The 15,688-nt window shown below is 39.9% G+C and overlaps 1 protein-coding gene across 2 annotated transcripts in view; it reads left to right on the top strand.

The window, feature by feature from the left end:
- LOC124777442 (cilium assembly protein DZIP1-like) overlaps positions 1 to 15,688 on the top strand; it is a 286,339-nt gene that overhangs the window by 105,873 nt on the left and 164,778 nt on the right. For both annotated transcript variants that reach the window (XM_047252852.1, XM_047252853.1), the window contains one exon: positions 13,802 to 14,142. In XM_047252852.1, the coding sequence (XP_047108808.1) occupies positions 13,802 to 14,142 (341 nt within the window). The remainder of the gene's footprint in view (positions 1 to 13,801; positions 14,143 to 15,688) is intronic.

Genomic DNA, 15,688 nt, shown 5'->3' with positions numbered 1-15,688 from the left:
TTTTGTTGTGGTGGCTGGATCTGTTCAATGCTCATCTGTAGAGGAGACGTGTTCGGTGTATACTGAACAATGTTTTTCTTTCTGTGGATAACTGCTTGCAAGATGTATTCACATGGACTTATCAAGAGTCCAATAGCTGTAAACAATGTAATGCAGTGAATTCTCTTGCTACTTCCATCCATCCATCCATACATATTTCAATTAAATCCATCATACATTGATCCATATATATTTAAATAAAAATCCCCTACCACATTTTCTGTCTGTATGTTCAGGCTAATCTCAGAAACTACTGTAGGGATTTTAATACATTTTTTACTAGCAGATAGACTGATTCTCAAGGAAAGTTTGTGTATATTATTTATACATATTTCATGCAAATTGATTGGGGCTAAGATGAATAAAAGTACATTGCTGGTTTGAAAATGTTGCCCTTGCTGATTTAACAGTGACTGACAGAACTCCTTGTAAGCACAGCTCTGTGCAGCTCCAGCCTAACTGAAAACCAGCAAATGCTCCACTCCCTTTGAGGTACCAACAACAGGCAGAATATGTTCGACTCTGTGCAATCAGTGTGGACATACGTTAACATATTCAGATACTAGCTGTTTGGATGCTGTGAAGTTATGCATAAGACCAGTAAACAAATCTCCACTAGCGAGAACAAATTATAAGCATTTTATGACCCTTTTTTTTTTTTTTTTTTTTTTTTTTTTAAAAAAAGTGTTTTAGCTACATTTTATGAACAGCAGTGTACTTTATAACCTAAAGTGTGGCAACCAAAAAGTAGCAGCATGCTCATAAATGTTGGTGAATTCGTGATCTGCTTAAAGAAGAAACAGACATGGGCATGATATTCTCGACACCTCAAATATAGAGGTTATAATGGGATTCAGAAATTCCTTGTGGTTGACTACAGACGATTTTGAAAAATTTTTGTGTATTTTTGGAGGATGCATTTCGAAAAAAGGTGACAATTTCAGACTGTTGATTTATAATCCTCTCAGATTAGCAATCACACTTTGCACACCCAATTCACTGCACGTTTTTTGAACAGTGGGCAGTGAATTACTTAATCTTAAAGCATTATAAGCTATCATATGAGAACAATTGCATGGTGAAATACACATGAATCCAAAATTTATGGTTTTTAATTTTTTATGGAAAAAGTAAAACTTTTGTGATGCTACTTTGCTTCATTTTCATAAAGGAAGTGTTTTCAGTGGTGCAGCAGATGACTAAGCTTTCAGCTTTCTGATTTCCTTGAATCAAACCTGAATGTGGACTCAGTTCTTTATGTGGCAAAGTGAAAAAGTCTACCACAAAACATACATGACAAAGAATTGGAGCAGTGAGTCTGAACAATGAATTAATGCTTACCAAGTTTTACGAGGGGAGTGTTGTCATATGCTAAACATTTAGATCGAGCATGATTTTTTTCATTTCTATTTTGTCTTATTTATGGTTCTCAGGCATGACCTACTCACCCAGCCTCCAATACATGATATGCTATAAATTAAACACTCTCTCTCTCTCTCTCTCTCTCTCTCTCTCTCTCTCTCTCACACGCGCACGTGCCTCCAATACATGATATGCTATAAATTAAACACTCTCTCTCTCTCTCTCTCTCTCTCTCTCTCTCTCTCTCTCTCTCACGTGCGCGCCCACACACACACACACACACACACACACACACACACTCTCCCTCCCTCTCTCTCTCTCTCTCTCTCTCTCTCACGCACACACGCGCGCATGCGCCCACACACACACACACACACACACACACACACACACACACACACACACACACACACGCACACTCTTTGCATAGAATGTTCACATTGTTTGTAAACATATTAACACTTTGGGTCCTGAGCCATTGCGCGCGGGTGTCTACCATAAAGACTGGCTGATTTTAACGTATTTTAAACTACTACAACTCATTAAAGGTTTCAGTTATAGCAATAAAATTACTCTTAATGAAAAACCTAGACTTTCTTGTTTAAAACCATATATAATACCTTTCTCTTGAATTAATACATACTTTTGACAAGTGTTATTATTATAACATTGTTTTTGAAAAAAGGAAAAATTGATCAATGGTATATTCACTGTATTTTCTAGAAGGAATTTTTTTTTTTTTTTTTACACAAAAATTGTAATTATGATGGATACAGTATGTCTTATCTACAGTAACCTCCTGTAACTCTTTTAGGATGCAATTTTGCTCTTTGTGTGGTAAATTTTGATGCGCGGTATTTTGCACTATGCTACTTTACATTCACTACACTGGTAGCTTGTGTCTTTTCGCCACACTTTGCCAGAAACTTCCTTATTTTCATAAGTGTAACTCCTTTCCAGTTTGATAATGAGCAGGTGGGTGAAAGGGAATTTGTGCTTCATAATTTCCTGATGCATTGTTGAGCATACAGATTAGTTTGTTCCTTTATCTGTTTCATCATACTGTCTGTCAGGAAATATAAAAAAAATTCTAGAGGTGCACTGTTCTGGTCTAAACTGACAACATTGCAAATTCCAAATTGTCCTGAGAATAGATTGATATCCGGTGCACAATCAGTAGTCGTCCAACCTTCCTCAGAATCGGTTTGGCGCGCATGTCTCGGCTTCCCCCTCGCTGTTAGTCTCACTCTTTCTCGCTGTTAGTCTCACTCTTTCTTCAGGCACAATATCGACGGGATTACTTGCTGCTGAAGTGCTTGGACACCTGCTCTCCTCTTCTGAGTCTATCAGAAGAGTAGTATTTGCAAATAAAATCATAATTATGTACTGAGAGTTTTTTCAGTGAAAATCTGAACAAAAATTATAGATGTTTTGTTGTCAGAATTCTTTACCTGAACTGCCAGAATCTTCTTCTTGAACATAGTCCACATCATCATCATCAGAGTCATCTACAATATTTTCCTCTGACAAATCAACGTCAATTTCTTCTAAATCACGATATAACTCGCGAGCAATTTCTTCGACCGTCAAGCCACGCTTCACCATGTCGACGCTACTGACACCGCGCGGGAAAAGATCGCCGCTCACAAAACCCGACAAATAAAAAGGGAAGCACACTCTTTCACATCATGCCCACACTATCTAGTGACCAATACTCGAACTACAGTCCATGCAGCGCCTCCCAGACAAGCGGGAGCCGTAAGAACACACAAAGGAAAGAAGGGGAAGAATGAGAACACGCGCCCATAAAATTACAGGCGCCGGACTTTTGGGCAGGTCGCGCACGCCCGTATTTTTATGGGCGTCGGCGCCTAAGTGTTAATAAAATCATGATTAGCTCCAGTCATTGCCATGAGATGTCACACCAAACACCAATTAAATATGGAAGAGATAACAATCCTGGTTCCTAAAAACTTTCCTGTCATGGACTGCTTGAATTTTTTTTTGAGTTGTATGTAAGTGATGATATTCAGTTACCTAACATTGTTCTCTGAATTTTATGCAAAACTCTACACAATGGCCTGTAAACAAAATTACCACTATGCCAGACAGGTCGACTTTTTTTAAGTCTGTGTGGATATTCTGATCATTGGTTCCCTAGGAGGTTATGCTGTATCTCCACTGCCTGGAAAAAAATCACCCAGAAGAGGAGGAGAAAACAAAATGAAACTTCACCATTGAAGAGGGTATGTGATGTTATTTCAGTGATTACAAAATCGATGCAAATTTACCAAGAACTTGTCAATATGAGTCTGCTTGTCAGTATGATGTTGCACCCCCTCTGACCTGGTTTAACACACTGATTTGGTTGAGAAGGATGACGTAAAACCATAGTATGCTCTCCTGAAGTAAGCTGGTCCACAACTGTTGTAATTGGTCCTTAATATCACAAATACTGCAACTGGGATAGAGTCGGCATCTGAGCTGGTCCCACACACTGGGGACAGATCTGGTAAACTTGATTGTCTTGAGAGTGCCTAAACATTATGCAGACAGGTCACCGGGACACCTGCCAGGAGTGACCAAGCACTGTCCTGTTGAAAAATGGCACCACGATACTGTTGCATGAAAGGTAACATATATGGTCACAGGATGTCCTTAACAGACAGTTGTTGCCATCAAAGTTCCCTCAATAACTAGCAGTCGTGACCTTAAGTAATACACAGTTGGCTCCCACACCATGACACTGTAAGTAAGCTCACTATGACTTTCCAAAACATTAGGAAAATGGGACCTCTATTGTTATCTAGGGTAGTGCAGAACTGCAATTCATCACTGAACACAGTGTGATGCCATTCATCAGCAGTCCATGCTCCCCAGTTATGGCACAATTCCAAACACAGCCGTTTGTGTTGTAGTGTTAAAGGTAGCCTACGAGTGGGACGGTAATTCATTTATGCAGCTGTTGCTAGTCTTTGACCAATGGTGCTGGATGAATTACCATTGGTGCTAGATGACACAGAATGTTGCAGGGAGTCCATTACTTGTTCTGAGGCAGATGCAGATGTGAAGGGGTTATAATGTGTTTAGAGCACAATGTAATGATCCTTTCTTGTAGTGGCCAGACATAGTTAATCAGATGTTGATGATGAGTAGGCCTGTACTCAAGCATTACAACATTGGGTCACTGTCACATCCAAATGACCATCAAATCTGGATATTGCACTATTCATCCAGCTGACTAAATGGAAACCCACAATGTGGCCCCTTTCAAACTAGTATCAGGTGTGATGACACTATCTCACATGGGTGTGCAGCATCTCCATGTCCTTCACAGTTGAACCGGGATATGATCACACAGTGGGAGTGGAGGGCTGGATATTAATTCTGATGAGGTTGATTGTATCCTGATTTTATTAATTAAAGATTGAGACAGAAGAGCTGAAGCTCTCAACGGTGACTGGCACATTATGTCCACTTGTTACTCAGGCTGCATGGAGGCATCTTCAGCACCCTGGTTGCAGAGACTTGTGCACAGCAGAATTTCCAATGTAGTGCCCTGGTAGAGCCTGAAACCATCACCATAAATCACTACAGCAGCATTGGTGATAGCTTAGTACAGACTCTGATGACCAATATGACATTAAAGAAAATCCTTTAAGAGCAATTTAATTTGCCCTTGAATGCACTCCCATTCAAAGCTGAGGATATTTAATGAAATCATTCCTTCAGTCAAAACAGTTGCTTTGTGTGTGCATAACGAGAACTATGCAACCCATCTTAAATCTAATAATCTGTATAACCAAGAGTACTATTTAAGAGCGGCCCTTAAAATTACAGATACAACAAGCTCATCATATCTCAGCAATAAATTTAACTAGAACTAGTCATTTTAAAGCTGGAATAAGACTTTACCAATGAAATTTAGAAAAGAATTATGTAATTGTCAGTTATTAGACAACCTTAAAAATAACCAAAGCTGCTTTGGCAAACTAGTTACAAAGGCCCCTAATAAGCAATTAAATATGCAACTCTACTGAAATACTGTCCAAATATACCTGCTAAGTGTATTTTAAAATAGGAGTGTAACAAAACATCAAGGTGATAATGGTAACTTCAGAATGGGTGTGCAGAATTTCTCAATGGACACACTACACACTGCCAGTGCAATGTGATTTTAAAATAGGAGTATAACAAAACATCAAGGTGATAATGGTAACTTCAGAAGGGGTGCACAGAATCTCTCAATTGACACACTACACTCTGTCAGTGCAATGTGGCCACACAGCAGACCCACTGGATAACAGGTTGGCTTTGCTGCCTTGACTAAATACATCTCACAACAACACGTTTTCAGGTGTATGATGCCAGTCCACTGTGTGTACCCTTGAATAATCAGACTAGCTATGTTGTATGGGTTAACCACCAGGCAGTGCAACTGCACCCAGATCAATAATTACAGTCAAATCAATAACTTAAATGAAACAGATAACTACAGTGGTTCACCACTACTAGATTAACCAAGGAATTGTACAACTACTTCTTGATAACGTACCACACAGAATAACTTCCACAAGATCCTTTTTAGTCAATAAAGACTGTGTATGACACTCAGTCATGGCCAGAATGTTTGCCCCCAGCAGCTGAATGGTCAGCGTGACGGATTGCCAATCCTCTGGGCCCGGGTTTGATTCCTGGCTGGGTCGGGGAATTTTCTCTGCCCAGGGACTGGATGTTGTGCTGTCCTCATCATCATCATCCTATCATCCTCATTGACTGCAGGTAGCTGAAGTGGCAGCAATTTGAAAGACCGCCACCCTGTGAATGGTCTGCCTGACGGGGGGGCCCTAGCCATACCATTAAATAAAAAAATGGCCAGAATGAAATCATTTCAAAACATGAGTCTGCTCCCGGAATTGCTTGACCATCCAACAACATAATTCAGATCCACAGCATTCCTTCCTCATTACAAGGTTTGCTGGTGCATAACCAGACATAGATCAATTGTCAACACTCCGCAACACTTACTCAAATAATCAATTGCAGAAAATGGCCAGATTAAGGAAGTCAAAAGCATAAAGCCATTTTAACTTGTAGGTGTTCACAAACATAGCTACACTCGCCTCGGATTCTCAACTTCATGAATTAAGCATTAATCAACACACTGTGGCAAGGAAAAACTATTTGACACAAACTGACATTGTTGTTGCTATCAAGTTTTACTGAAATATACAGCAGCAATGTAAACAGGGGTATCCTTCATGGCTGTGTGCCGGCTGCTGCTTACTTTCATGTAAATTGATGTGAATGGTGACTGAGCCATAACTCAGTAAATTAAAAATACCATTATCAACTTTGCCAATAACAGTGTAACGATCTGCAAACAAGGCAGCGAACACTTGGAACCAACAGCACCACTCTATTGGCGATTACACTGGCCCATACCTTCACTGTGACCAAGCAACTAAACATACCAATCAGCAGTGGTTAATCTATACAAGCAATGACACCTTTTACCATCTCGAGGCATCCGAATTACAACCATGTTCTGCTGAACCAAATAGAATACCAGGACTACGGCAAACACCAAAACTCGACATATACGCTTAGAGTCCTTAAACAATATTCTTTTTGTAATCATTGACAACAAGCAACTCAGAGCCTCCCAGAAAGCACTCCATCCTCTTGAACACTCCAGGCATCAGCAGTGCCTCTCAATAGCAGTGCATGCATGGTAGGTGAAGCAGCAGAGGAACTACTGAATCAATGGCTGTGAAGTGATTTCAAAAGTGCCAGAGAGAAAACAAGTCAGCACTCAATGATTACTCAAGATATGACTCTTCATGCCCCTTATACAGTCTACTGAGATTAATAACAAAACTAAGTGTGAACAACAGTAACACACTTTGGTGGCCATTCCACCTGTTACAGAGAATTGCAGCTCTAATCGTTTATATACTCCCAATGGTGTGCATGTGCACAAAGTTACATTGATGTCTGACCATATCTTCTGGATACTGAGAGGATATGAGACTTTTTGCTGTTGTATTGGTAAGGATTTCAACAAAGAAAAGAAAGCCCCTTATGAAAGTGAATAAGTGTACATACTTGTGAGTCATTCCATGACAGATCAATACAGAAAAGTACCATTTTTGACTCAATCAAGTCCAAATTTCCTCTAATTTGATGTGTTCATTGCACATGTCAAGGGAGTGAAAATGCCAAATTTCAGAATTGTAGCACAAGCAAAACAAAAATATAGCTGCCCAAAGTTCTAAAAAATGTGCGGAAAATTTGACAAACATTGGTGACAAAAATGGCTTTAACATCTATTCTAATAGAGATATAGCTGTGAAACAGATAATTTAGGAAAGGATTAATAACAAGCTTTCAGAAGACATCCAACATAGCCATATTCATTAATGTGTGTAATTAAGGTCAGTGACCTTGACCTCTTACCTTGAATATCTCAAAACATGTCACCTTCAGAATTTCTGAAAAAATGTATTTGCTTCTTTATGGTACATTACATAACATAGTAAAAAATCAAGGTGAGATGGCATTTGGAACAGAAGATATAAATTAATATCTACAGCAATGTGATACAGTAAAGCAATACCAGTTGAATGCAAACTGTAACAGAATGACATAAAGTACTGAAAAACTGTTAAAAAGATGGTGTTATAGCAGTTCACAGTAAGGTAACAATATGAACAGGCCATTAGCAGTCAATTGTAATATACAAAGTGCAAATGAGGATGATTGATATTATCAGTGACATAATGACAGACCACAAAATATGTGATATATGTAGGAAATTGATGGCTTTTGCAAATGTCAGACTTAATACTATGGTTATATTTACACTTTTAAAATACACTACATTGTAGCTGTTGCTTCTTATGTCTATTTTTTACATTTATCACATTACAACTGAAATGCTAATGCCTCATGTTACAATCACTATCTTAAAATTCATTGAAAGAATATAAACATTTTTCTATTAGAAAAGATTTTAATTTTGTTTTAAAAACATTTCCCGTGTACGTTGTTAGAGCGTTTGGTAGCTTGTTATACCAAATCAAACCACTGATATGTGGACTTCTACCAGTCATCTTTAACGTTGTTCTGTTACGGAAATAGATACACTTTGTTTCAGTGTTGAAATCATGTACATCACTGCCCTTGATAGCTTCTGTTGGTTGACTTATAAAAAATGCAACTATTTTGAAGATGTACAGAGAATATATTGTTAGATATTTGTACTGCACAAACACTTCACGACATGAATCTCTATGTCCCATCCCATGTGTATGTCTTAGTGCTCTTTTCTGTAGTAGCAGTATCCTTTTCAAATGTACATCAGCTGCACAGCCCCTTAGTTCAATTCTATATTTGAGAAAGGGCTAAAGTGTTCCATAATATACTAATTTCAGTGCTTGGCTAGGAACTATCTTTGCGAGCTAGCTGTGGAGATATACGGCACTACTGACTTTTCCACATACGAAATTAATGTGGTATGTCCACTGCAAATTTTCATCAACATACACACCCAGGAATTTACAGTTACCATTTTCTGTTGCAGAGATATTACACACACTATTCATATTGTTGTGGTGAGAACTGCCTGTTTTAAATGTCACTAGTTGAGATTTGGTGACATTTACCTAGAGTCCCTGATCATTGAGGTATTTTGTTATTTCTGTTACACCACTAGTAGCAAGAGATACTAGCTCATTAGATTCCCTCCCATAGAATAAGACTGATGTGTCATCTGCATGGCTTACAATATAGGAGTTAATGGTTTGTGCAATGTCGTTAATATACACTCCTGGAAATGGAAAAAAGAACACATTGACACCGGTGTGTCAGACCCACCATACTTGCTCCGGACACTGCGAGAGGGCTGTACAAGCAATGATCACACGCACGGCACAGCGGACACACCAGGAACCGCGGTGTTGGCCGTCGAATGGCGCTAGCTGCGCAGCATTTGTGCACCGCCGCCGTCAGTGTCAGCCAGTTTGCCGTGGCATACGGAGCTCCATCGCAGTCTTTAACACTGGTAGCATGCCGCGACAGCGTGGACGTGAACCGTATGTGCAGTTGACGGACTTTGAGCGAGGGCGTATAGTGGGCATGCGGGAGGCCGGGTGGACGTACTGCCGAATTGCTCAACACGTGGTGCGTGAGGTCTCCACAGTACATCGATGTTGTCGCCAGTGGTCGGCGGAAGGTGCACGTGCCCGTCGACCTGGGACCGGACCGCAGCGACGCACGGATGCACGCCAAGACCGTAGGATCCTACGCAGTGCCGTAGGGGACCGCACCGCCACTTCCCAGCAAATTAGGGACACTGTTGCTCCTGGGGTATCGGCGAGAACCATTCGCAACCGTCTCCATGAAGCTGGGCTACGGTCCCGCACACTGTTAGGCCGTCTTCCGCTCACGCCCCAACATCGTGCAGCCCGCCTCCAGTGGTGTCGCAACAGGCGTGAATGGAGGGACGAATGGAGACGTGTCGTCTTCAGCGATGAGAGTCGCTTCTGCCTTGGTGCCAATGATGGTCGTATGCGTGTTTGGCGCCGTGCAGGTGAGCGCCACAATCAGGACTGCATACGACCGCGGCACACAGGGCCAACACCCGGCATCATGGTGTGGGGAGCGATCTCCTACACTGGCCGTACACCACTGGTGATCGTCGAGGGGACACTGAATAGTGCACGGTACATCCAAACCGTCATCGAAGCCATCGTTCTACCATTCCTAGACCGGCAAGGGAACTTGCTGTTCCAACAGGACAATGCACGTCCGCATGTATCCCGTGCCACCCAACGTGCTCTAGAAGGTGTAAGTCAACTACCCTGGCCAGCAAGATCTCCGGATCTGTCCCCCATTGAGCATGTTTGGGACTGGATGAAGCATCGTCTCACGCGGTCTGCACGTCCAGCACGAACGCTGGTCCAACTGAGGCGCCAGGTGGAAATGGCATGGCAAGCCGTTCCACAGGACTACATCCAGCATCTCTACGATCGTCTCCATGGGAGAATAGCAGCCTGCATTGCTGCGAAAGGTGGATATACACTGTACTAGTGCCGACATTGTGCATGCTCTGTTGCCTGTGTCTATGTGCCTGTGGATCTGTCAGTGTGATCATGTGATGTACCTGACCCCAGGAATGTGTCAATAAAGTTTCCCCTTCCTGGGACAATGAATTCACGGTGTTCTTATTTCAATTTCCAGGAGTGTATATAAGGAAGAGAAAGGGTCCAAGGATTGAGCCCTGTGGTACACCTTGTTATACAGGTTCACTGGTGGACTGGGAGTTCATGATTTTATTATGTAGTTCGTATGACAATTTAGGGCTTTGCTTACGATTCAGCAGGTATGTGGTTAGAAGATTCATGGCTTGATCCCCAATACTATAAGATTTTAGCTTTTTCAGAAGTACCCTATGCTCTTGTCAGGTCCACAAATATACCTGCAGTCTGCATCTTCTGGTCCAACAGATAGTAAACTTCATGGATGAACTGAGTAACTGCTGTGGTTGTACTTAGCTCTTTTCTGAAGCCATGCTGTGAATCTACAAGCAGTTTATGTTTTGTGAAAAAGGCACTTAGCTGAGAAAGGATAATACAGGCACATCTGTAGCCTAAGGTATCAATTTAGTTGCATTAAATGATAATCTTGTATCCCTTGGACAGTGGTTGGTGGAAAAGAAGACACAGAAAACATATGCTCAGAAAAATGTCAAGGAAATGTTTGAAGTATTCCAAAGTAAATATGAGAAAATGCTGAGGATGAAACAAATGTGGAAACTGAAATTATAATGTAACTGAAATGGAAATTTAGATCTACCACCATAAGATCCAAATGTTGACACTTTTTCCAAAATTTTGGAGAATTTGAAAGACTGCAAATGAATTTGGTGCCTCAAACTATTTAATGAGGAAGGCAAGATAATGAGTCACATATTGTGATATCTTAGTAACTCCTAATCCGAGACCTGGGCGTGTCCTTAGTAAACATATTGTGAAGTATGTCGTAGAATTCTCCACAGAGAAGATATCTCATAAGCCGCTGTTTGCCTGGGAAGAAGGATTTTGTTTTTGTCAAGGAAAATGGTTCCAGGGTTCATAAAAGAAATGAGTGATGTTGGGAAACCTGAATGAGCTGCATCAAGCATTCAAAGATAAACACCCAGGACTGAAAGTAGGATTATTCAAATTCTGCCAGTTACAAGCCAAGAACTGAGTTCTGGCTGATGCAACCAGTTCTAATTGTTCATTTGTGTGCAGTATTCTCCAAAATGTGAAGCTCATGTCGGGAGGTTCCAGACTGAAGTAGTAAACATGTGATCCAACTCTCGACTTAACACATACAAACACTGTCCTGCTCATATCATTTGTAATCTCGCCAAGCTGAAGTGTTGTAATTATATCAGCACATGAGAACGGCCTAGGTACACAGTCTTTTTTGACATACGTGGGAGAGTTGTTTGACAAAAATGGAATTGATGAAACTGTGAACATCTACAAGCTGTGAACATCTACAAGCTGTGAACATCTACAAGCATAACAGCACTCCAGACTTTACTGCCTTGTGCAGAAAAATGGAATTGATGAAATAATATTTAAACTGTGGATGTCTACAAATAGAACAACTCTCCAGACTCACCTGCCTTCTGTGGAATACTTCTTGGAAAACCTCATCAACAAATTAAAAAAGTTCTTGCTCCACTCCTTCATAGCCATCTAACTGTTTGAATTTCTGCAACATCTGAAAGAGACACTTTTTGGCAATGAGTATGTGGTTATATGTGATTTTGCAGAGAATTATGAATTTGGCCTGCACGATTAGATCCAGTGATTTCACTGGAACAATGCACAGATTACTATTCATCCTTTTGTTGTTTATTAGAAACAACCAGAAACCTATAGAATAGATCACATTTTATTTGTTATCCTATCAGAATGCCATAAATATGACATGATGAGTATTCGTATTTTCCAGTGTCACTTGGTTAACTCCATGATATCCTGTTTCCATTAAACATGCAAGTACATTTATTACTTCTCAGATGATGCTGTAGCTCTGTATAAAAACTTCAAAAATTTTGCAAACATATCTTTTTATCAGAATGATTTCAGTGTCTGTGTAGAGTGGCATTTCTTCGCCATATTAAATGATAAAGGTCCATGCGATGGTATCACAGGTACCATCAAGACTTGCTTCAGTGCCAGTCTGCAGTGCATATATGACACACAGATGGTGACACCCAGACAGTGGTTTTAATTGTATTCCAACAACATTACAGAGTGTCACTTTTGTTATAAAACTAACAGTGAATATGATTAAGAAGCATCTCTCCTTCAAGAGCATTTGCAGCAATTGCATGTGCCCACAAGTTACATTTTGTTATTTCCATCGGCCTTAACAAAATCTGAATGAAGGTTTTCTCCAGTTCACTATGCATCAAAAGTGAGTATCTAACACAGAGCCAAGAAGATTCATACCTCGGTGATATCGCTGGTTTTTTTTCATGCATTGCTGAAGGTAATTGATTTCTTGTTTTGAATGTTAATGAATATACCAGTGTGGTTTCAACTCATTTTTATACCTCAAGAAACCTGACATTTTTACTGGGGGTAAGAAACTGAACCCAGTGTCGTACCTGCCATCTTTCTGGTGTAAATACGTAGTTTGTATAAGACATATAAATCATATCCAAAGTTCTACATGTCTGTTGTAACTTAATGGCTGTTACATACATCCCACCATGTTACAATGTTATGAAAAAGATAGTCGCTCACCATATAGTGGATATGCTGAGTCACAGATAGGCACAAAAAAAGACTGTCACAAAATAAGCTTATGGCCAACAGGGACGAAAACACACACACACACACACACACACACACACACACACACGCAAATGCAACTCACACACACATGACAACAGTCTCTGGCAGCTGAAGCCACATTCACTGACAAACACAGTATGGCTTCAGCACCGGAGACTGTGGTCGTTTGTGTGTGTGTGTGTGTGTGTGTGTGTGTGTGTGTGTGGGGTCTTTTTTGACAGAGGCCTTGTTGGCCAAAAGCTTACTTTGTGACAGTCTTTTTGTAGTGCCTATCTGAGTAGCAACTATCGTTTTCATAACATTGTTACATTCCATATGAATTTTCCACAGTCATATTAAGTGATTTGAATGATCAGGTTACTTTATAACTATATCTTGGTGATTTTCTCATTTTTTAAATGATACAAGTTTTGCTGTTTCAAAATTATTTAATGAACTTTAAAATTTCCACATGAACTTCCAAATTTGATGTATTTGTACCTCACTTGCATTTGAATAGTGACATACAGTAAGACAATGTTTTCTTTTATTTGCAGGGCATTCAGACAAAATAAATTTTCTCACTTATGAAGCCCGTCTTAACCAGTTGCATCAAGTATCTTTACAACAAGAAAATCAGCTCCAACAACAATCTAGTGAACTGGAGTTAATGAAAAAGGCTCTTTTAGATGCAACATCCATGCACAAAGTTAAATCTAATGAGTCTGATGTTCAAATGTATGTTAATACTGCCACTGAGCAGCATATGAGTACATCATCAAGTTCATCATCTAGCTCCACCTTGAATACCGCTCACATGCCTGGAAAATTTTCCAGTTTTCCAGGATCTAAGGGTTCATGTCTCAGCTCTCCAGAGAGATCTGTATCTATTTACATGGTAATATATATACAAACATGTTTACCTATTACAGAATCCCTTCTAGCATTCTTCAACCGCCATGAAACTCTATCTTGTACCTTATGAATGTACTTAATATTTCAAGTATAGAATTAGTAATCTACAACCTTCCACCATAAGACTGCACCCTCAACAAGATCAGATTGGGCTGTAGTTTTAGTGTATTCTATATGACATGTATGAAGTGGTTGTTGTTGTTGCTGTTGTTGTGGTCTTCAGTCCTGAGACTGGTTTGATGCAGCTCTTCATGCTACTCTATCCTGTGCAAGCTTCTTCATCTCCCAGTACCTACTGCAACCTACATCCTTCTGAATCTGCTTAGTGTATTCATCTCTTGGTCTCCCTCTACGATTTTTACCCTCCATGCTGCCCTCCAATGCTAAATTTGTGATCCCTTGATGCCTCAAAACATGCCCTACCAACCGATCCCTTCTTCTAGTCAAGTTGTGCCACAAACTTCTCTTCTCCCCAATCCTATTCAATACCTCCTCATTAGTTACGTGATCTACCCACCTTATCTTCAGCATTCTTCTGTAGCACCACATTTCAAAAGCTTCTATTCTCTTCTTGTCCAAACTAGTTATCGTCCATGTTTCACTTCCATACCTGGCTATACTCCATACAAATACTTTCAGAAACGACTTCCTGACACTTAAATCTATACTCAATGTTAACAAATTTCTCTTCTTCAGAAACGATTTCCTTGCCATTGCCAGTCTACATTTTATATCCTCTCTACTTCGACCATCATCAGTTATTTTACTCCCTAAATAGAAAAACTCTTTTACTACTTTAAGAGTCTCATTTCCTAATCTAATTCCCTCAGAATCACCCGATTTAATTTGACTACATTCCATTATCCTCGTTTTGCTTTTGTTGATGTTCATCTTATATCCTCCTTTCAAGACACTGTCCATTCCGTTCAACTGCCCTTCCAAGTCCTTTGCTGTCTCTGACAGAATTACAATGTCATTGGCGAACCTCAAAGTTTTTACTTCTTCTCCATGAATTTTAATACCTACTCCGAATTTTTCTTTTGTTATCCTCATATAAATGTGTCACAATAACATCAATCTTGAGAATCAATTGAACAACTCTGATGGCTGTGAAACTGCAGTACCCAAAAATAATGACCCAAATGAATCCATGCTTGGAGAATATGTGTAGAACAGTGTATCAGCATCTTGAAATTAAGACAAAATTACAGTCTTAGATGTATTCCCCCCAGGGGCATTGACTTATAAAAAATATTGGAGGGACCCATACTGGGGGTCTTGCCCTGGGAAATTTTCTAAATTTTAGATGAAAAATAGTGAGTTTTAAAGTTTTTTTAAAAGTATTTTAGAGTCATATGATCAACATTAGAACCCCGAAAACTGGACTCTCGATAACTCCTCACTCCAGAAAACTTGACAAGCCTGTCACATTTTTTGGCTTCGAAAAAAGAAACAAAACATAAATATGCACAATATTTTCATAAAAATCTAATTTAATTTACACTAATAATCATGCTTATAGACTATTA

Source organism: Schistocerca piceifrons, chromosome 2, assembly GCF_021461385.2.
Source record: "Schistocerca piceifrons isolate TAMUIC-IGC-003096 chromosome 2, iqSchPice1.1, whole genome shotgun sequence".
Lineage (NCBI taxonomy): Eukaryota > Metazoa > Arthropoda > Insecta > Orthoptera > Acrididae > Schistocerca > Schistocerca piceifrons.
The sequence above is the reverse complement of the archived record's forward strand: the minus strand, read 5'-3'. Positions and strand labels throughout refer to the sequence as shown.